Consider the following 23,858-nt stretch of genomic DNA (forward strand, 5'->3'; position numbering starts at 1 on the left):
TGCGATCCCACCAGTTACTGCTTGTTTCCCGGGACCAGAAGTGGCACTTCACCAACTGTAGTTAGTGTGTGACAGCCTGCAGCAAACGGGAATTGTTTCATTTTATTGCTTGTACCTTCAGTAACATCACAATTTTCAGCGCTGCAGCTCCTGTCTCGACCCTGAAAATACTGCAGAATAAGTTGAGATGTTTGTGATGCTCACAATGATAGTGCAGAGCTGAATGGGCTCCATTCCTCTCAGGCAATAGCATGCGCGTGGCAGAGACTGAAGGGTAGCAAAAAAATGGCGTGAAAAGGCTTTGTTTGGGACAAGAAGGGAGGGGGGAAGGGAGGACATTGCATCATGGGAGGACGACAATCTTCCCAAACACCCCTCCGGTTAGGTGCACTGTGGAATAGCTGTGTGTGCACTGCTTTGATTGTCAGCGCAAGTACGGATAGTGGGGACACAATCCACTGACACAATAATTGTGGTGTGATCACTCTCCTCCGACTTCTGCAGCTCGGCGGGTGAAGGTCAATTTAAATGTAATTGACTTCACTCCGCAGTGCAGACATACCCTTTGTTCTCATGAGATTCCTAATCTTTGATTGCACCACGCCAAATGATGAACGTATTAATTCAAACACCAGAAGATGCAGCTGTAGCAGTAAACAGTCGAGAGACTATTTTTGTGATGACATCCTTACTTTACACCAGTAAATATGTTATATTTTTCAATATTTCATTGTAAAGCATAACTTTCATTGTAGAGCATAACTTCTGAAACTTGCCTAGGTGACAAGATAGACTGGAATACCCAAGGGGACTGTCTGTGACTCCATTGTAAGGCAGTTGTAGTCTTGAGGAGTTCACACTTGATACTTGGTCTGTGAAATCTAAGTTTAGAACAGACAACCTATTTGAGGTTTGTGCCTTGTTTCTTAAGTCTGCCCTGAGGTGGGCACTCATGGTCGTGAGCCACTCTAGGCAGCTTGACAGTAGTTAACATATTACAAGGGATAATTCAAGGTCAAGTGGCTCATTAACACCTCTTCAGTTGTAGGTGGGAAAAAAGCTGGGGAGCTTCCCAGCCATTGGAGAAATCACAATATTGGGCTAACACAGCTGCTTGTGGGGGGCTAGTGGGCCAGTCCCATTTGGCTGAGGGGCGGGAGGGGGGTAAATGAAGAGGTCACAGGCTACTTCTATACTAGGGAGAAAGAAAGGGCAGTGGGCCAAGAGGCTGTGTCTCATCACATGATGCCAGGCATCCAATTCAATCCAGTTTGGGGCAGGGATTGGGCTAGATTCGCTCTGACTGACACTGCTACTTCCTGTCTGGACAGCAGGATGAGGAGGCAGTGCTGACAGTGCACGGTGATTAAGAGCCTCACCTCACAGCAGCCGAGGTGAGACATTGCAATTAGAGTTGCAAACAGTCCCCCTTATTACAAGGGATGTCCCTTATTTTTTCATCTCTGTACAACAATATTGGGAGTTGCTGAGTATTGCAAAAAGCAGCAAGAAACACCCCTGGTGAATGTAGGTGAGTACTGCTGCTTATTATTATTCATAATAATCAACAATAACAATAATAATATTGGGAGAAGAGGTGGGGCGAGGGTGCTAAGAAAACAGTCCCTTATTTTTGAAATACGTTAGCAACCCTAACTGTGATGTCGGCAGGTGAGGACCTGAGACTGGGATCCATTGCTTGGAGCAGACCAATTTCCCTGGCAGGGCACTCTGATATCTCTGCTCGTGTGCCACATAGCAGATCTTGGCCTCAGCTCTACGCCAGCCGGCACTGCAGTCTCTCTCCTGGGCCTGCTAGTGGCAGCTGTGGGACAGGGCTTTTAACTGCAAGACAGGCTCCAATGCCTGCTCTGGGCTGGATCAAGCTGGATGGCTGGCACCATATGGTGAGACCCTCCCCATCACAAAAGCCTGCCAGCCCTCCATCGTGCTGTCACTCAGGACTGTACCCGGGGCATCATCTTCAACCCAGCAAACTCTCTAAATCTTCCCAGTCTAAATCTTGTCAATCCTTTCTGCATAAGTTCACTAAAAAATGGCCTTTCCCAGCCACCCATACAGCTTAAGCTCTCATCCAGTATCTCATCAATTCGCATCTCAATTACTGTAACATCATTCTCTATGGCCTTGAAAAATGCATTCGTGCCCTACTGATATTCATTCAGAATGCTGCCACACAGATCATTTTCCTATGGTCACTTTGACCATGTTACCCCTCTCTTTGTACCCCTTCACTGGCTCCTCCTTGTCTATCCCATCAAACATAAGCTGTCTGCCCTCTCTTTCTAGCTCCTACACAGCCTATCACCATCCTATCATCTCTCATTCACTATCCAGATGTTGACTTCTGCCTGTGATCCCATCATGCCAACCTCCATTACCCAGTTATTAAATTTTTAAACAAAAACCTTCATGCCTTCTTCCATGTTGCCCCTCATGCTAGCAGAAGCTCCCTGTAAACGTTCTCAAAACTAAAACATTATCCTTCCTCAAATCCTTCCTTAAAACTCTTCTTTTCCATTATGCTCACAAAAAAACTTGACAACTGGTAGGCTGCTGGTGTGCTGAGACCATCTGAATCCTTCCTGCACCATCACACATTGCATATGGCACAACTAATGTTCTGCCATCCCTGTCTATCCTGGGTTGCTTTTTGTACATTCTCTACATTGTGAAGTCCCATACATTTTCCTTTTCTTACTACTCTTTCATGGAGGGATTCTTTTGGTTGGCCCCCTTTGCATGTTCTTTCAGCTGCCCATTGACTTGCCTGCCATTCTCCAACACACATCCCAGATACTTCCATCTTCTTTTCTGGACAACTTTAGACATAAGATGGTACTGAACTCTCAGACTAATCTTGGCATTTATTATAAATCCATTCTGGTTAATACCTAGTATTTTTCTAAGGCATTTAAATGTATGTCTGTATGTTTGCAGAATTTCCAACTTTCACGTCCATACTTTAAGATGGAAATAACACTTAAATTAAAGATTCATAGTTTGGTCTTTACAGACTTTCAGTGACCAAATCTTGTTTAAGGCGGTGAATGCAGTTACCAACTTGCCAATTTGTGACATTAATTTTCTTCTAGAGATCCTCACTGGCTTGTACATAACTGTCACAGTATTGATTTGTTTTTTGTATTTCTTTGCCTTCTGAAGTAATGCTTAAATTTGACAGAACCCCAGCATCTCTTTAGATCTGTTTTTTTCACAACTGATTATTAACTTCCTACTTTCATGGTGCTGGAGAATCTTACAGTCTTTGCTTGCATGTTGTGTGAATTGTCTGTCATTTAGAAGAGCTATGTCATCAGTAAAATCTAAATCTTCTAGTGTATGTTTCCATGCAAAGCCTATCTTGTATCATTCTACACTATTTGTCATAAGGAAGTCAATGGCAATGACAAACAGGAGAAGGTCAGAGACTGCATCCTTGTTTGACACATCAGTTTGATGCAGAACCATTTGGTCCAATCTGTGTTTACTTTAACTGCACATGCTACATCTTAATATAAAGACTTGATGTTCATTATTTTTGTTGGCATACCATAACATTTCAAGATGTTCCAGAATGAATTGCAGTAGAGAATGTCAAATACTTAAAACATGAAATTTGAGCAGCTTTTGCCATTCATGCTCTTTCTGATGATTATTTTCAGGTTGAAGATCTGCTCGACATGATCTTCTGGGACAAAATCCAGCTTGCTCTTCCTTTAGCTTTTCCTCAATCACCTCCTTTATATTGCAGAAGACTTTGGCTGTTACTGAAAGGAGAGTAAGGCTTGCCAGCTACTGCAGTTGCTTTGACTTTTTTCTCCCACTGTGCTGAAGACTGTCCCTGGTCCCATACTTTATTGAAAAGTTTGGTAATTTTATCAATGGTTCCATCATCACAAGTTTTCAATGGTTCCCTAGTGACTTGATATTCACCTGCAGCCTTCCCAGATTTTAACTTTTTTCATTGCATCTTTTACTTTTGTTTGTGATGTAAGATGGTACAAAGTCTAGTTCTGGGTCTTGGCCAAACTCAATAGTTTCTTATGGTGGTGGTATGTTTAGCACCTCTTGAAAGTACTCTATTTCTCTTTGTTCTTTTTCTTTTGTTAAAGTCTTTCCTTGCTCATTGACAGGCCCACAGGCTGGAGTATAAACTTACCAGTTTATTGAGTTGGTAAAGTGTTTTATTTATTACCTCCTTCAGCAACTGCTTCAGCTTCTTTGGCTATGTTACCTATGTATTTCCTCTTGTCTCTTCTCATGCTATTTTTATTGCTTTGTCCTTTACTTTATACAGATGTTTTGCTGCTTCTTTTTCTACAGGTCTTTTCTGAGGAGCTTTTGCTTGTTTTCTTTCTTTCACACAGTTCCACATATCCTCACTTATCCAAACTCTAGGTTTACTAGTCTGGAAATCAGCTGCAATTATGGAGTCTATGATACTGTGACATAGAAAGGACCATGACATGTCAATGTTGTCTTCTTATGATGCGCAATCATAGGTAATCATGACAGGAAAAACGGAGAGACAAGAGGAAATATAGAGAGGAAATCTAAAGAACATCTTAGATATCTGCACACTAATAGAAATAGTCTGGGGAATAAACAGGAAGAACTAGAAATAATAGTGAATAATCACAATTATGACAATCGATATCACAGAAACTTAGTGGGATAATTCACGTGACTGGAATATTAATATAGAAGGTTATAGTTTGTTCAGGAAGGACAGGCAGGGGAAAAAGAGAAGAAACACTGCCTTCTATTTCAAAGATGTATACACTTGCAGTGAGGTTGAGACAGAATTGGGAGGCAGACCTATTGAAAGATTCTGGGTAAGGATAAAAGGGGTAAAAAACAAAGGTGATATCATGCTGGGATCTATTCTAGACCACCAAAGCAGGAAGATGAGGTGGATGAGGCTTTTTTTTAGACAACTAACAAAATCATCCAAAACACATGAACTGATGATGATAGGGGACTTAAACTACCCACACATCTTTTGGGAAAATAATATAGCAGGGCACAGATTAGCCAAAAAGTTCTTGGAAAGCACTAGAGACAACTTTTTATTACAGAAGGTAAAGAAAAGAATTATGGGAAAGGCTGTTCTAGATTTGATTCTGACAAATACGCAAGAAATGGTTAAGAATTTGAAAGTTGAAGGCAGCTTGGGAAAAAGTGATCATGAAATGATAGAGTTCATGATTCTAAGGAACAGTAGAAGGGAAAACAGCAGAATAAAGACAATGGACTTCAAGAAAGCAGACTAAGTGAACTGGTAGGTAAAATCCTGTGGGAATGAAGTCTAAGGGAAAAAAAGAGTTCAGAAGAGATGGCAGTTTTTTAGAGAGACATTATTAAAGACAAAAGAGCAAACTATACATGCATAGGAAAAACAAGAAGTAAGTAAGAGACAACCCTGGCTTAACCAGGAGCTCTTCAATGACCTGAAACTCATAAAAGAGTCCTACAAAAAGTGGAAACTAGGTCAAATTACAAAAGGATGAATATATTAAAAAAAAACAACACAAGCATGTAGGGACACAATCAGAAAGGCCAAGGCATAAAATGAGATTAAACTATCTAGGAATACAAGGGTAACAAGAAAAATTTTTACAAATACACTAGAAGCAAGAGGAAGACCAAGAACAGAGTAGGCTCATTACTCATTGAAAAGGGAAAGACAAGAGCAGAAAATGCAGTATTGGCCGAAGTGTTAAATGCCTTTTTTGTTTCCACTTTCACCAAAAAGGTTAGCTAGGATCAGATGACTAACAGTGAACATCAGTGTAAATGGAGTAGGATCTGAGGTTACGCTAGGGAAAGAACAAGTTAATTATTACTTAGACAAGTTAGATGTATTCAAGTTTTCAAGGCCTGATGAAATGCATCCTAGAATACTAAAGAAACTGGTTGAAGAGATCTCTGAACCACTAGCTATTATCTTTGAAACCCCATGAAGAATGGGAGAGATCCCAGAGGACTGGAAAAGGGCAAGTATAATATCTATCTATAAAAAGGAGAATAAGTATAATATCTATCTATAAAAAGGAGAATAAGGACAATCCAGGGAATTATGCTTCAGTACCTGGAAAGATAATGTAGCAAATAATCAAACAATCAATTTGTAAGCACCTAGAAGATAGTAAGGTAATAAGAAACAGTCTCTAGTTCCTTCTCCATTGCAAATCCAACAGATCCACAGCAGAAGGGAAGGAGGCAGGAAGTGGAATTCAGATAGGGACCACACATCCCAAAGAACGTCCAGTTACAGGTAAGTAACCTGTTCTTCTTTGAGTGATAGTCCCTACTGTATTCCATGGAGGGTGATTAACAAGTAGTACCTAAGTCGGAAGAGGGTGGGAGGATGCAAACGGGAGCAATGAGCAGAGGACAGCTGCGCCAAAAGAGGCATTTGTCGCAGTATCCTGCACTAAGGCGTAATGCAAAGTAAAGGTGTGTACCAAACTCCATGTGGCTGCTCTACAGATATCCTGAAGCAGTATGTCATGAAGGGAGATCATAGTCAAAGCCAGGGTTCTCACTTAATGGGCTTGCCCCCCTAAGGGTGCCAGGAGGCTGGATAACTGATAGCGAAACGTAATACACCCCAAAATCCATTTAGAGATATGTTGTGTCGAGATTGCCTGCCCTTTAATCCGTTCAACTATTGCTACAATCTGGGGGAATCTTCTGATTGATTTTGTCCTCTGCAGGTAGAAGGACAAAGCCCAATGGACATCGATGGATTGGAGTTGTTCTTCTTCTTCTGAGGCATGTGGCTTTGGGAACAAAGCAGGTAAGTGACTGGATTGATTAATGTGAATCTGGGAGATGTCCTTTGGCAAAAATTTGAGATGGAGGTACATGGATAATTTATGTTTATAGAAAGTCGTGAAAGGAGGTCCGCCCTCATGGCCCCGAGCTCATCAACCCTTCTCACTCATGTGACAACAGCAAGGAAGGCAACCTTCATGGAAAGGAGGGACACAGAACACAATGCCAGTGGTTTGAAGGGCAATTTCATTAGTACAAATAGAACCAGGTTGAGGTTCCACAGGAGAGCAATGGGTTGTACAGATGAGAAGATCTTGATGAGGCCCTTCCAAAACATAGCAATCAACAGGTGGGTAAAGACGGAGTGTCCTTCCACTGGGGGCTGAAAGGAGCTAATTGCCACTACATGAACCTTGAGAGAGCTGAGGGCAAGACCTGATGCCTTTAAGGACAGGAGACAGTTCAGGAGGAGGAGGGGAATCCCCACAGCTTCTCAGGAAAGTCACTTGTGTTCTGCCCAGGAGGCAAAGCATTTCCACTTGGCTCATAACAAAACCTACTGGAGTCCTTCCTGCTCCTGGAGAGGATGTTCTGATGAACACAGCTGTTCTCGAGAAGATGCCCATCCAAATACCAGGCTCTGAGGTAAACTGCCTGTGGATTGGGATGGATAATGATGTCCTGTGTTGTGTCAGGAGATTGGGGAGAAAAAGGATGGCAATTGGGGGATGGGCAGACATACGAAGGAGTTTGGGTAATCAAAACTGTCTAGGCCAGTAAGAAGTCATCAGGACGACTGTTGATTTGTTCCACCTGATCTTATGAAGCACTTGTGGTAGGAATGGGAGAGGAGGGAAGCCATAATTAAGTTGGTCCAGCCAGGGGAGGATGAGAGTGTCGCCCTGAGAGTAGTGTCCCTGACCCCCGCTAGAGCAGTATGTGCTGCATTTTATGTTCACTGGGGATGCGAAGAGGTCTCTGCTTGGAGTTCCCCGTTTGTTGAAGATGTCCTGTAGTATGGTGTCATGGAGTTCCACTTGTGGTCTATCACAAACGGTCTGCTGGGCGAGTCTGCAATCACATTCTGTGTCCTTGGAAGATAAGCTGCAGATAAGATGATCTGGTAAGCGATGCAACAGTTCCAAAGGGTGACTGCTTCTGAGCACAGAGCCATCAACCTCATGCCCCCGTCTGCTGATGTAGCACACAATTGTGGTATTGTCTGACATGATGAGAATATGATGGGAACAGAAGAGTGGGAGAAATGCATGGCATGCCTTCCTTACTGCTTGGAATTCCAGAATCTTGATGTGCATTCTGGACTCCTGAGGAGTCCATGTTCCCTGTGTCATGTGTTTAGTCATGTGCACTCGCCATCCTAGGAGGAAGATATAGGTGATAATCATCTTGTCCGGTGAGGAAGGAAGGAAGGGAAGGCTGAGATCACCTTGGGGGCTAGCGGGAACTGTTAGCCTGAGGTTCATGATGTGATGATTAGGTGAGCAAACAGTCTAGAGCCACATCTGGAGGCAGCGAAGGTGAGGTCAAGTGAAGGCAGTGACGTATGTACATGAGGCCAGGTGGCCCAGGAGAGATAGGCAAGTCCTAGCTGTGACCAAAGGATTGTTGACTATGTGAATTATGAGTTCTTGCAGACTCTGCAATCCATGGTAAGTAGGCTCATGCTGTGACTAAATTGGTGGTGGCCCTTATAAAGTCTAGGCATTTTGTGGGGTTTAAGGTTGATTTTTCGGCATTGATACTGACTCCGAGGGAAGAAAGGAGGCCAAGCAACATGAAGGTTGAAACTGGGCCTTGTGTCTGGACGATGCCTGCCAGGAGCCAGTCATCGAGATATGGGAACACGAGGACCCCATAATGCCGGATATGGGCTGCCAAAATGGAGAAAACCTTGGTGAAAACTCTGGGAGCAGTGGTAAGTCCAAAGGGAAGAATTCTGTATTGGAAATGTTGTGAGCCAACCATAAACCTCAGGAAACATCTGTGGGCCAGATGAATGTCTATGTGAAAATAGGTGTCTGGCGTATCAAGAGCTGTAAACCACATGCCTTTTTCTAATGAGGGTATAAATTGCTGCTAGTGTGGCCATATGAAATTTGGGCCTGCAGATGAATCGACTGAGAAGACGAAGGTGCAGAATCGCTCTCCACCCTCCTCTTTTCTTGGGTATCAGGAAGTAAGTTGAATAGAGCCCCATCGCTTGATATTCTGGAGGGACACAGTCTATCATGTCTCTTTGTAGTAAGGAGTTCACCTCTTGGGTGAGGACACTGTCAGCCAGGGACACAGAAGCAGCAGCACAGGAGCCAGCAAACAGAGCAGTCTGAGGGGGAGTTTGTAAAAGGAGTTTGGGGGAAGGGTGTGTGTGTGGTGTTCAGTTTTTTTTGTCTTCCTTGACAGTGTTTTAAGCAGGAAAGCTATGACAGACCCAGAGGCAGCAATGGTAGTGACCAAAGGAATGGAAGAGACCATGAAGATAACTGGATGTGGAAGCTGCAGGATGTATGTGATCCTGGAGTGGGAACCTGAAAAGAGCTTTTGTTTGTCTGAAGTGCTGACTTATAGAGCTAATATAAGAGAAGATCTGAGATTTGGAGATGCAGGTGGAAATTATGGTTGAGTTTTGAAGAGGATTTGAACAGATGATGGAGGGAAGATGAGAGGAGGCTGAAGGGAAAAGTCAAGACTCGCAGATGTAAGCTGAACTGAACAACTCTGAGGGGAGACTGATTGCTTGGTGAGGAAAGCGGCCAGTGGAAGCACGTGACTATGAGAAGCGGTAAGAAGAAAAGACAGGCTAGTAAAGGAGAAATACAGCTCAGGAACAGGTTTGCTGAGCTGGAAAATGAAGACAGCAGTCAGTAACTAAAAGTGGGAGGGCAAGAAAGAAGAGAAGAGCAGGTATTAGTATAAGAAGAGGAGATAGCCAGAGTTCAGAGCCCCAAGAGGTGAATATTGCACTCACTGAATATTGCAAGGGAAAATAAAAGACAAGAGGACTTGCAGTCAGAAAGGACAGAAGGAAGGCTGGAGAATCGCACCATCACTAGATCTACATGACTGGTGACTCCTTATGAAGAACAAGAGAAAGGTCTGTCACCAGAGCTGATCCAGAGAACAGAAGGGTGCGCTGTCTGCCAGGTCCTTGATTTCAAAAGGGCTAACTTTAAAAAATTAAGAGAATTAATTAGGGAAGTGGACTGGAATGAAGAACTCAATGATCTAAATGTGGAGGAGGCTTGAAATTATTTTAAGCCAAAGATGCAGAAACTATCTGAGCAAGCAAAGGGAAAATTTCTTAAGGAAGGTTTGCAGATCAAGCTGGATGAGCAAGCATCTCAAACAGACGATTAAGAGAAAGCAGAAAGCTTACAAGGAATGGAAGATGGGATGGATCAGCAAGGAAAGCTTCCTCTTGGAGGTCAAAGTGTAGGGATGAAATGAGAAATGCCAAAAGCCAAGCAAAGCTGGACCTTGCAAGGAAATTAAAAACAAGCAGTAAAAGGTCCTATAGCCATATAGATAAAAAGAAAACAAGGAAAGAAGAGAGGAACTTCTAAACACTGAGGATGGAGTGGAGATTAAGGATAATCTAGGCATGGCCCAATATCTAAACCAATACTTTGCCTCAGTTTTTAAAAAAGCTAATGAAGAAATTAGGGGAAGGGGCAGGGTGGCTAATGGGGAGGAAGATATGAAGGTAGAAATGACCACATCCAAGATGGAAGTCAAACTGAACAGCTTAATGGGACTAAATCCAATAATATTAAAAGGGACTGGCACATGAAATTGCAAGCACAACAGCAAGGATTTTTAATGAATCTGTAAACTTGGGTACCATCTGCCTTGTGACATTCCAGATGGTGGAAGGAACTGATACTGTCAGAGCCTCTATGCCATAGCTGGTACTTGGAGCTAGCAAATAACATTCCATCGATGTAGGAATGTCCCTGGGATTATTGGATCCAAGAGAATAAGTGATTCCATGTTAGTGTAGATCACCAGGTCCTCAACAAAGAAATACGCAGGCCTAGCAGGCAAAGAGTGGGAGGAATTCCTGACTTTAGGTAGATCTGCTGGGGCAGGATTGCGTGAGGCAGTCTTCTTGTGGTATGGTATCATCAGTGGAGAAGGTAAACAGGTCTCTTCGCTCTTTGTGAGATGCAAGGGGCAGTCCTGTCACCTGAGCAGACTGTTTTGGAGCACTTTTTGATCTTGGTACCATCAGTGCAGACACAAGCTCCAAATGAGCTCCAGACACACCCATACTGGGTAATAGAGTGTCACTTGATACTGAGCATAAGGAAAAAGCATTCCCCTTCATAGAGGACTTAAGAGGCAATTTATCCCTCGTCTTAAGAGAGCATTACCTTTATCTCCCTCATGCCTCTGTTTAGACAAGACTTGGACTTGCTCAAGGATACGGAAGTAGGGAGCTTTGATGCCAGAGGGGTACTACCTGGAGTGGGTGTGTCAATGAATGGGAAAGCCAAGGATCAGACTGGGGTTTAAGGGAGAGTTCCAGTAAGTGCCTATGTTTCCAGAACTCCCAAGACTGTCTAACATGAGGGGAAAAGGAACAGCAGATTTTGCACTTAGAGTGAATGTGCAGGCAGTTCTTGTGAGTCACTAACTTGGAAGATGTGGGGTAAGGGGATACAGAGCTTAGAGCCTGGGATCTTGGGCATACTAGGTGTCCCAAACAGTGCGGTTGCAAGGGGGAAAATCCCCAAACCTGACTAACACTAATTAACAACTACCTTAAAAAAAACCCAAAAAGAGTTCAAGCAGGAATTCTAGCAAAAGCTGCTGAAGGGTTCCATCTCAGACCACAAGTGAAGAAAGGAACTGGAGAGGTGCCTGTGCCACTTCTTATGAGCACAAGGAGGTGTAGGATGCAGGTGAAGACCAACGGATGCTGCTGTTGAAAAATCTTCCAATCTCAGCTGCATGAGCACTCCACAGTGAATACCAAAGGGACCAGCACTCGATGAAGAATATAGAGTTAAGTTATATATCCATGCAACCATAATTCTGCCCCCCCCCCTGTAGCTGGCATTCAGCAGCAGCAGATTCACATGGCTATGATGTAGTCATGGTGGTTCACAGAATGGACTTCCATCTTGAACAGTTCCTTGCAAGCTTTCTTCCTTTGTCAAGACTCAGCATGGGAGGGTTTAGGCTTTCTTAAAAAATTATTTGAAATTGCAACTTCCAACCTCATTAGTGGCTAGCCTAGTGCTCTGCTTCCTTCAGCCTCTACTCTATAAACCTTCTGTAAAAGCTTAGCTTCTTCTGCATGTTGGGCAGGATCCCACCAATGCAGTCATGTGCTCAGCTGGTGCAAGACTGCAAACTGATGGGATTAAGAATTTCATTTATGACAAAAATCAAACCAATGGAAGTTAAGAATATGCTGTAACTTTTGACACCAAATATTGTTCAGTTTCCTCTCCACAGCTGTTGTAACAGCCATGTTTCTGCTCCACATACAGAGTTGCCATCACTACTGTGTTGAACACTTGTATCTCAGTTGTCACACAGACATTCTGCCACCCAGAAGCCTCTGAAGATGCTGAAATGCCACTGATGCAGGACTGATCTGACATCTGACTTCTTCGGCTATAGACCCTCCTGCTATCAATCAACTAACCAGACTGAATGAATGGGTGAATAGTTTTAACTATGTCATTGCCATCTAAATGCAATATTGGCAGGTCATAAGTATTAGAGATTGGTTTTCAGTAGAATCATAAATATGCAAGGGATGTGTTCTCTCACCCATGTTATTTAATGTTCCAATAGACTATCTGATGACAAAGCTGATGGAGGCCAAAGTAGAGGTGTGACATTTAAAAGATTCATCTTTAGAAGATCTCAAGTATGCAGATTATATTGCCTTATTTGGAGACTACTGGCCAATTACAGCAATGCTAGAAGAGCTGTGAAAAACTGCAGAATCTATGGGATTTAAGGTCAATTGTGACAAAACCAAAGCTATGAATGCCTCATACAAAACAGAAATGAATGTACTGGGTACAGTTCCTCCACCAGCACACTAAGTCCTCAGGCACCCCATATTGGTGTAGCAGAATCCACAGTGCTGATCAATGCACTGAGCCAAAAGCAGTTGGAAAATCTATAACTGTAATATTAACTTCCCTTTGTTGCTCTAGTCATTTTTCAGTAACTTTCTGCACAGCATATATACCATAGATTGTAGATTGACCAGTACGGAAATCACATTGGTTGTCTTTCATTTTTGAGCTGAGACAGTATTTCAGTCGGTTCAGTAGTATAATTATAAGCACCTTCTTTGGGATGGACAGCAGTGTTATTCCCCTATAACTTGAGCAAGCTAATCAATCTTTTTTTTTTTTTAAATGGGGATGATGCATTCCTTTTTCCAAACTTCTGGACGGTGACCAGAGTCCTAAACTTTTAAGACAACTCAATGAAGCCAGTGAAATAAATCCAGGCCCCTCCACTCCTTAGCAATTCCGATGAAACACTGTCAAGACGTGGTGTTTTACCAATGTGTAACTGACCACAGGAGTCATTTCCTCTAACGTCACCAGCCTGTTTTCTGTTGGGTTCAATTTTGTATTAAGTTATAGTTTCATTTCACCACTGCACTGTGTAGGCTGCATTAATAGCAGGTCACAGGATACTTCTTGCCATTGGGATCATCAGCAGTTAGGTGGGAGCTGAGAGTGGTCTGTGAGTTTAAGGAAAGGTAACTATAGTGAACATATTGTGCACATAATATGTGTTATATATTGTGAACATAAGGGTAAAGATTTTTGTAAGAGGGGTTGAAGGAATTGTAAAATGTAGTATCTGTGGTATTCTTTCTGTGGAGTTGGCTACAGGTATGAATGTAGGGCAGGGTTAGGTATCTCTTGTTCAGTACAGGGCAAGGGAAGAGGGACAGTATGTTTTATGGTAGTATTGGGGCATTCTTATATCTTATGTGACACAATACTGTTCTTAACACAATTTAAGAGCGCTCTGATTTTTGCTTTTCCCTACAGTGTGTAACACACAACATTTTCAAATATAATTCATGCAGATGCTGCAATACTGAATTTAGTACCAGACTGGGGCAATTTAGCGCTTTAAGTCCAACATACGTTCAGTCTTGCAAGAGCCAGCAGGTATGTATAACAACTGTTGTTTAAATCTAATTTTGATTAGCCATTACAGACCAGACAAACTCTTCTAACAGTGGTTTTGTGGTTAAGGCACTGGAGTGGGACTCTGGAGAACTATGTTCCATTAATGACTCTGCCAAAGACGTTTTGTGTGACTTGGGGCAAGTAATTTAGTCTCTCTGTGCTTCAATTCCCCATTAATAAAATCATAATTCTTTAATTTGCAGGGCTTTTGCAAGGATAAATCCATTAACACACGTGAGGCAGTCAGAACCCATAGTTTAGAGCATCACAGTCAGGGCCCCCCACATGGTGGGGGGAAAAGGGTGCACTTTACCGGGGCCCGGAGGCCCTGGCGCAGGCTGCAACTCCCATTACCATGAGGAAAAAAATGTTCATGACTCATGAGATTGTATGTATGGGATGAGGGATTGTGGTATGTGTGTGGGAGGGGGCACATGTTACAAGTTTGTACTGTGCCTGCAAAAAATTATGCTTTGGGCCCTGGTCACAGTATTAAAATATCAGTGATTACAGTAATTGTGCTTTTAAAATGTATATCTTACATGCAGTGAAATATAAAGCAGTTTAAGAAAATCAGCACTTTTAAAAATAGATTTTTAGTGGCAAAAAACCATAAATAAACTCAATAAATGTACTTTTATTTATGGATCATTCTATATCTTTATCTTCTTCTCAATAATAAACTAATGAATTTAGCATACGCCTAGTTTGTATCTTCTGAAAACTAAGCAACCTCTTTTATAATAAAGCATACAAGTATAAAATCAGCATACATTTATGAGCTCAGCCAGAAGAGCTCAAGGCTTGTTAATTATTTCATCATCTTTTCTTTGACCTCTGGGGAAGCTTACAGAACTGCCCAACTCTTACCTCACACTGTCAGGCAACATGCTAATTAGTAAAGTCTGTTTAAATCTATCCACCTGTCCGTTGTTTTGCTGCCTACCAGGGCCTTTTTCCATGCAAGCAGCAAATCCCCTATCTGTCTGCTATCGCAACCTGAATGCAAGAGATTAGTGACCGCAGAGGCAAGCTGCATCAGTTTACATCCTCTCAGGCAAGAGAATGATATTACTTCACAAGTATGAAATCTGAGATCTCTTTGCCTTTAATTTAGAAAACCTGATGTTAATAATCACATTAAAGTGTGTTTTGTATGCCAGACAGTTTTTATTTCCTCTGTTATTTTTACAGTTTGAATGTTCTTTGTGGTTACCAAATCATTTGCTGAAAGGCATAAATTAACATTTTAAACTTTTTAATGTGTATCAAGGTAGATCTTGTGTGGTCATGTACATTATACTTTTATGTCACATATGGATACCTATTCTGTGCCTTTAAATTTAACAATACAGGTTGTATCATTTGTAATAAATCTCATTTGGCAAACTGAACAATGTTAATTTAATAAGAATATCAGATTTGAAACCTCTTTTCCTAATTTAGGATATATTATTGGTTTTCCACACTGTTTAGATAATTCAAATGTACAATTTTGCCCTTTTTATTTTTTTTTTAAAAAGGGTAACTGTTTCCTTAAGCACTAAAGGACTGGAATGAGATCTATGCCTGAAGCTACAAATTCAGCAAGGAAAATGGGTCAAAGACCAGATGTGTGGAGGCTGACAGAGAGTACTGGTACAGGTAACCAGGTCAGCAGGCAGGAACTGTAATTAGAGTAAACTGAACCCAGTTTCCCTTTCATAATCAAAACACTTGATGAAAACCAATCTAATTAATACCACAAGACAATTGGAGAGAAAATTATTTTTAAAGTTGTATTATCTTTTCAGTTACAAATACAGTCTTACTTCATTATACTGATCAGTTTGAGAGTTCCATTTTGGATGGAATTAACATAATTTACAAGTCCCATAGTAAACTACCAGTTATTAGTTTTAGATAATTAGATACATGGATACATTGAGCATGGTTTTACCTGTTTGTTTTGTAGTTTTTGGTATGCTGGTTGATTAAGGATGATTTTCTTGAGTTATATTAGAATTACCATAGTAGTACAAAAACAACAAAAGATCAAAGTTATCGCAGCAACTAGTAAGTGCACATAGTTAGGGATCTGTCTATTATATTATAAATCCCTATTTGCAAGGAGTTGTAGGTAAATTATAAAATTAAGTCAGACCAAGAGCTTATCAAAATTGGTCATAGCTGATACTGGTAATTTTTAATAGTAGGAGAAAAAGCAAATGTAAAGATATTGTGTGAGGACTTCCCAAATTTAAGAACAACCAAACTACGAAGGCTTACAAAATAACTACTAATCATCTGCAGTGACCACACAGCTTCTAATTTCACACTTGTGTCTGTCAATTCAGAGAGATTCTTTTCAGTTTTTTGCAACTATCTATCAAATCAACAGATTGTTAACTGAATCAAGGTAAGAAATTCAGAACACTCCCAAAAATAAGGAATTTGTTTCTTTATTTATGTCAGTATCTATAAAACTTCCTTCATTCATTCCAAGACTTTTTTGAGGGGATGGGGGAGGAGAGGAAGAGGAGTTATCCCCAACCCCTCAGTGGCTGCCACTCCCACGTTTGCTCCTATTATTCCCTACTCTTTGCTCTCAACTATGCTTCAGCTACTAGTATAGTATTGTAGGGTTTGAAGTGTTTGCTTCTCTCAGGAGGCTGTCTTTCCCCTTTGTAGAAGGCTAATAGACTGTAGCAGGATGGCAGTCTCTGCATGGGGACACAGGGCTCCTCTGATGTGTCATATGATGTGGTGTGCTTAAACCCTGCATAAAGATATAAACCCTATTAAGTCATAGTGGCAGTTGTATCTTAACACCCACCATGAGATGCATTTCACAGGCAGAAGGAATTAGGGGTCGAAGCAAATAAGAAACGCCAAATTTGGTAAGAAAGCTTAGAGTATGTCTACACTAGAAATGCTATAGCAGCACAGCAGTGTAGACGTTTACTTACAGAAATGGAAGAGGTTCTTCTGTTGCTGTAGTAAATTCGCCTCTTCAAGAGCTGGTAGCTAAGTCAACAGAAAAATTATTCCATTGACTGAGTTGTGTCTACAGCAGGGCTTAGGTCAACTTAATTACATTGCACAGGGCCTGAAATATTTTACAGCCCTAACTTTGTAATATAGACCAGCTCTTCAGCTGAGTTTTATATCCTGTTATTATCATCTGCCACACCAGTAAAGCCAAATCACAGGAAAGGGGATGTTTGCACTATTTAACAACTGTGTATATTCTTATTAGAGTACGATGAAAAACCCACCTGTTTACATTTCCTGCCCCTTAGAGCGCTGGAGGAGAAAGCTCAGGTTTGACACTAGGGCTGAAGATACCCTCTGTAACAGAGCGCTTTGGGTACATGCATAGCTTAGCATGTTTTTATGAAACCCCTCAGGTCTTTAAAAGATAGAATTCTGGGTAATGTAGCTTCCCAGGTGGGACTGGGAGTCTTCAGTTGAAATATCTGATCAGAGCACATGACCAGGAAGAGCCATGTGAGTAGGGAATCAGGTGTGCAGGCTGTAAAAGAAGTAGCAGAGTTCCATACAGTGAAAGACTAGGGTCAGGGAAAGGGGTTCTTCTCAGTAGCCAGGTGGAAGGCCTGGAATAAGAGAAGCAGAATGGAGCAGAGGCTGCTTGTAAGTCTCTTCAGAAAGGAAGCTATTGAAAGTGCAGCAGCTGTGACTGTTGAAGCTCAAAAAAAGGCTGTAGAAGGGCGCCATGAGGGATGAAGAATGGTTGTACCAAACTTTGGGGGAAAGCTTAAAGACAGTTGGTAACAGATGACCTTCCCACAAGACCAAAGGGAAACCAAGCCTGAGGGAAAGGCTCAGGATGGGAGAGTCTCGGCTAGGACTACTAGAGATATTTTTCTGAGGTGTTGTGGAACCAAACCTCAGAACCAGAAGAGGAGACGTTGTTGACGCTTTACTAAACCAAAATGAGCCTGTTTTAAAACTCCAGCAGTTTTTGTGTGCGAGTAAACTCAAGCAGCTATCCTAAGAAGGGAAAACTGAGGCACAGAACCACTGGCTACTTTAGGAAAGAAGTTCATCAACTGCTATTACACCACCTCTTCGACAGTACAGATTTCAAGTTGCTGAACCATTTAGGATTATCCTCCTCTACCCCGATAAGCAGAAAGGTAGAACTCCTTCCCCTGAACTCCCTCTAGCTACTGTAGGCACTGAATAGGGATGCCTTCATCTCCCTGCATAAGGAGAGAGAGTTCACAACACATATTATGATCAGATATTAAAGATGCCATCTAGCAGAATCAAGGAAGAACACATTTTGCATTTCTGATATTTCTAAACCATTTTTTTTTTTTAAATAAAAGCAAACTTTTCAGGCAGTTTTATTGAAAGAAAACAAAGGTCAAAAGCCCAATTTTTTAAAAAAAATTGGTCACTTAAGACTGGCCAAAAGGATACTACATGACATACTGTGTCAGGATGAGAATTATTAAAAAACCCAAACCCAAACACACACACAAACAAAAGCCAAAATACAAAAACAAACAAATGGACCACAAAAAGACTAAGTTAAAATAACATTAAGGATCTGACACGTTGACAAAAGCCAGAAACAATTCCCTCAGAATTCCTTCATTCTGCTTGAGAATTGCAGTGGAAATGAGGACCTCAAACAGTTTGGTATTGCAAATCACACCACCACCAAAGGAATATAACATGACCTACAAAGTGGAAAGAAAAAATTCTGCTGGTGCTCTTTTTTTTCTTCTTTTTTATGCATAAGGGTCTGAGAGGTTTTGGGTTTTCTTTTTTAACATTGAAAATACTAAGATTTTTCTACTCAGTTTTTGCTAAAGGACTTTTTGTTGACTAGTGAGAGCCAGTGGGATGATGGCATCATAAAACACTGACACTTGAAAAGAGAGATTTCTAGTTGGACTATTTAAAACTATTTTTGTTAATACCTATTTAGCCAAGTCCTGACAAACACTTGGGAGCAAATCCTCACAGATACAAAAACAGTAGTTTGCAAGCCCTACAAAGAATTCTCCAACAAAAACAGGAAAAACAAGACTTGATACTCTTGATACTTCTAAGCAAAAAATAAGCAAAAATTATTCTAAAAAACGTCAGGCTTTCTTGATATATCATCAAAAAGCAAAAAAGCCACACTATTTTTTTCACTTTGAAGGTCACATGTAAGAGGTCTGGTTCATTCCTTAGATGAGACAACCCTAATGTTCCTCTGACCTGGCTAATGCTAGACAAGGCTGTAAATAAAGATTCCATGTCACTTTTGACAAGATTAAGGGATAACCTAATATACACAGCTGAATGTCTACATATATGGTAGTTCCTAACTTCAGTGTTTCCAACATCAAAGCAGCAACAGTGGGGAAGCTAATGCGCACAGGGTTTCAGGCAATTGCTGTCATTTTAAGTACCATTTCATTAAAATCTGCTCACTGCAGGTCTATGCAATACAGTGATAAATATAATAGTGATCGCTGGTGCCTAGTCCACAAAAGTGGAAATGCACTAGCATTAGCGGGAAGTGTTCAGATTAAAGCCTAGTATAGACAAGGTTTACATAGGCTACTTTATTGCTGGGACCACATAATAGGGTGGCTGCTTACTGAACACCTCTTGTAGCCAGGGTCACTTTACAGGCACCCTGCCACTTTTAGCCCCCCTTTTGCAGGTTCATTGAGAGCTGCACACAGGCTTTCATGTAGAAAACATCTCCTCCTGTCTGGGGCTGGCTTAGTAACAAACAATTCTTAATCCTCACGGTCCCAAAATAAAGTCCATCATGACACAACAGTCTATACTTAACTCTAGTGTCTTCTCTCACAGGCAGAACTCTTCTTGTGTCTCAGTCTGATCTCACAGCCCATCCTCTCAGCTCTTCCTAGCTAGAACGTAGCCATCTGACACAGGCCTGTAGGCCCCCAAACTTTTAGGCCCAAACTTCATCTGGGTCTCCCCAAAGGCGCCTCCTTTTCCCTGGGCTCCTCCCCATCACAGCTCCCTTGGTCTTCCCTGCAGGAGCCCTTCACATTCTAGTTTCCTGAGCTTCCCTCCTTCTCTGCAGCCGCCTGCTGCTCTTCGTAGGGCAATCATCCTGAACTCTTTCAGGTACGACTCATTCTGTAAGCAGGGTTGGCTAGCTCCTGCAGAAGCCACCCTGTTACATACAGGCCACAAGAAATCAATGCTATAGTAGGTTATTTCCAGATCCTGACTCCCCTGCTCAGCAAGAGGCTTAGAAGATATATCTTCTCATATCTCACCAGATGGCCCAGGGGACAGAGGACCCAGTGGTTCAGTTTCTCTCTCTCTCAGGAGTCTGGGCAACGGTATTCTTTCTCTCCCTCAGCATTGGGCATGTATGGGCAACATTTTGGGGTACCTTATGTGTGAAAGGCTCTCTATAAAAACATTTTATACACACAAGACAACAGATGAAGAAAGGTATAGAATGTAATCTTTTAGGAGAGGTTTTGCTGTATGTATCTTTTAGTGCCCGAAGACTTCGGTGATAGACCCAGTAGATATTCAAAGACAGATTCTAAATTTCTTGGTCTTTTTGTTCTCTGTTTGTACAGTACCTACCACAATGGGGTCCTGGTCCATGACTAGGGCTCCTTGACACCACAGTAATATAAATAATAATAATAATCTGTCTCAGGCAGATTCTGTTAACAATTTTTGTGCAAGTCTATGTTAAAGATTTCTTTTCCACACATAGTACACACTGTCAAGCTGCATACAATATTAGCTTACAACTGCTGAGTAAAATAAAGTGTCTTCTAATGAGGCCCTCCCTGGCCAGTACTGTTAAGAATGAGACACCCCATCTCTAAATAGAACACAACATATTTCACCATCTATCTGCAGTATAAGTATGTTACAAATTGCTTAGTCACATGTTCATCAAGATCCCCACCAGTTTGCCTGTAAATAATATAGGTTCATTTAATTTCTTAATGACACCATGATAGGGATAAAAATGCTGTTTTCAAAGAATATAAACAGAAATAATTGTATCATGTGTAATAATTGAGTCCTTAAAAACCCCCTTTCCATGTTTGTTTCCAAAGAAAAAGTAAAAACACTTTAGAAACTGGCTTGCAGATAACAAATCGTAACCTTATATGACAATTTATGACTATTTGACTAAAATGAAGGTTTGGTTTTCTGAAAGTATCTTTGCTAGGTTTTAATTATTAAATATAGAACATCAACCTCCAAAATGTGCATCAACAGAATTAAATATTTAAACCCTTTTCTCTTTAACCCCTCCAGACACTTTGGAATAGGGTCAACTGAAAGGACTTTGAATGGTCCTCTGCAGACTCTGTAGAGCATGTACAAGTGATATACTGCTGAAAATGAAAAATCCTTTTTATAAACTATTCTCAGGGTTTTCAGGATAACAACACTAAATCCTTACATAAGTTTTTTTTATATATATATGGCATACCCCTATAAAAATATGTATTTGAATAAGATTAATTATTTTACACAATACCACTGTTAACCATATTAAATTCTGGAAATAGGAACAGCAATAGCATCAATTTCATACCAACTGTTTTATCATTTTGTAGATATATTTCAGTTTAATTAATGGAAACCACCTATCTCAATGCTATTAGCAGATCTGTACTTTAAAAAAAAAAAAAAAACCTGGCCTAAACAGAACTGTAAACCTCAGCTAAGTCTCACAAATGTCCTTTTGCAGTTAAAAGGGGTATAGTACAAACACTAAAACTGGCATTGTTTTTCTGTTATCCGGTTACAGTAGCTCAGGTCTCTAAGCACCAGAATCCCCCATACAGCTGATCAGTTACAGCTGTTAATTGTGGAGCAAAAGACTGCTGACATCTGCTTCTTGCTTAGTTAGTTAATGGTTCACTTCCAGGTCCTAAAAGGATTGAAGCCTCTCTCAAAAGACAATGTTGGACCCCATCTATGTCTGCCTTCTACACTGCCTGTCTTGTTCTGGTTTGTCACTCTCCATACAAAGCAAATCTGAGTGAACTCACATCTGCCACTGATCGACCCAATTCGTGGGCAATCTTCTCCCATCGACCTGGGGTCCCCCCTGGGAACTTAACCATACTTCTTGTAAGCTGGCTAAGGTCCTCTTCTGTCCATTCAAGTGCCTGCAAAACATGTGTAAAAGATTTATTTTGCTGGGAAATTAAAAAAAATGTAGTTGGATATAATATTGAACAATGAATCAAATAATGGATGTTGTAACAAACAATATAATTTAATATTGTTTCAAATGCTTGTTAGTTGAATGCTCTGTTTCTTCTACTCTGTTATAGAAAACAGTACATACAAACAACTGTCAGTGAAGGAACTTGAACCATTCAAAATATTTAATATACAAAACACACATTAATGCAGTAGAGACATTTAACTTACGTCAATGTGAAAAAGCAAGCAATAAAAATCAAAATATATTTTAATTTTATTACTTAAAGATTAAACTAGTCTAAGATATCAACATTTTAGATAATATATAAAATCTTATGTATAACTGAATGATTTATAAAGGAAGAAAAATCTTTTAAAAGTCCTCAATTAAAAAACCTGAAAATAACTCTAGATGTTATTTATAAATCTGTATCTTAAAACAGCACACCCAATTCAGTCAGCTGTTAAAGCCACTATAATGTATGTATGTTTTAACATTTTAGGATGATACGGGAGTGAAAACTGACAATTTTACATTCTACTGAGACTTTTTTTTTAAAGCACCTAAATCCCTGTGGCTTTAGTGCACTGCACATATGAAAAAAACCCAGAAAGAAACTGGACTTTTCAAAGAGCAACAAGGCCCAATAACCAAAATATAAAACAATGTTCTACTTTTAAATTTACTCCTTTATGATAACCAAATAAAACTGAGTAAAAAGCAAGAAAACACTGGTTCTTCAAATATAGCTAACATTAACTATTAAATCTTTGTATGTTAAATTGCCTCTCCTAGAACGCAAGGCTCTGTATCAGCCTTCTACAGTAGTAAAAGCAGTGATTATTGAATTAAGCATTTGTAAAAAGAAGTAGTTAACCATTTCTATTTTTTTAAAAAGAATCCTTTATGACAAATACCTCTTCTAATCACCATTTCTGATAATGAACAGGCATATATCAAGCAGTTTGCATTACAGAGCCATCAGCACAGAACAACAGTCAGAGGTGAGTGACCCCAGGGACCATCTCCACAGCTACAGCAAAGCTTCTCCCTGACACTAATCCTGCCTGTCATTCTCCCACTGTGCTCTAACCACACTGACATCCGCCTGCCGCACTGCAAGCTTAACGGGCCCTTCCTGACTTTTTACTGTCTCCCCCAATCAATGGTTCAAGAGTGCTCTTTTCACCATGTCCAAATGGCAGCTTCACTCATAATCAAAGTGCACTGCCCCTGTTAAAGGGCTTCCCGAAAGGCTCTACTATTTGCATTCATTTGCAAAGCAAACTACTTTTATTCACTTTGTTCTGCTATCAAGAATGTTCCCTGAAGCAGATAAATTGGCATAAATACAACCTGCCACTTAAGAGACAGTAAAATATAGCCAATAGTGGGGAGGATTTTATCAATTGTTCTATTTTGTAACCACGTAATTCTTTGTTCATCAAATGCTAAAAGCCTCAAATATTCATATTTACATAGCTTTTAATACAAGCATGAATTCATTATCTATCACAGTTAAATGTAACACACACACAGTAGTGTGTGTGTGAGATAAAGCACATACCCACTTTATTATATATATAGTATATGCATTCTAGTGGTTTGTGGAGAAAATGCTAAATATAAAACAGGTCTCATCATCACACAGTAACCTTACACTTTATTTATTG

General features: G+C 40.7%; 1 protein-coding gene across 1 annotated transcript in view; it reads right to left on the reverse strand.

Annotated features, from left to right (window-relative positions):
• Nucleotides 1-23,858, reverse strand: part of DNAJC1 (DnaJ heat shock protein family (Hsp40) member C1) — a 196,157-nt gene that overhangs the window by 12,622 nt on the left and 159,677 nt on the right. Inside the window, exon 9 of the mRNA XM_067562355.1 lies at nucleotides 22,025-22,144. Within this exon, the coding sequence (XP_067418456.1) occupies nucleotides 22,025-22,144 (120 nt within the window). The remainder of the gene's footprint in view (nucleotides 1-22,024; nucleotides 22,145-23,858) is intronic.

The sequence above is a fragment of the Emydura macquarii genome, unplaced genomic scaffold (assembly GCF_026122565.2).
Source record: "Emydura macquarii macquarii isolate MOO-44397 ecotype Brisbane River unplaced genomic scaffold, CSIRO-AGI_Emac_v2 contig_2422, whole genome shotgun sequence".
NCBI classification, from domain to species: Eukaryota; Metazoa; Chordata; order Testudines; family Chelidae; genus Emydura; species Emydura macquarii.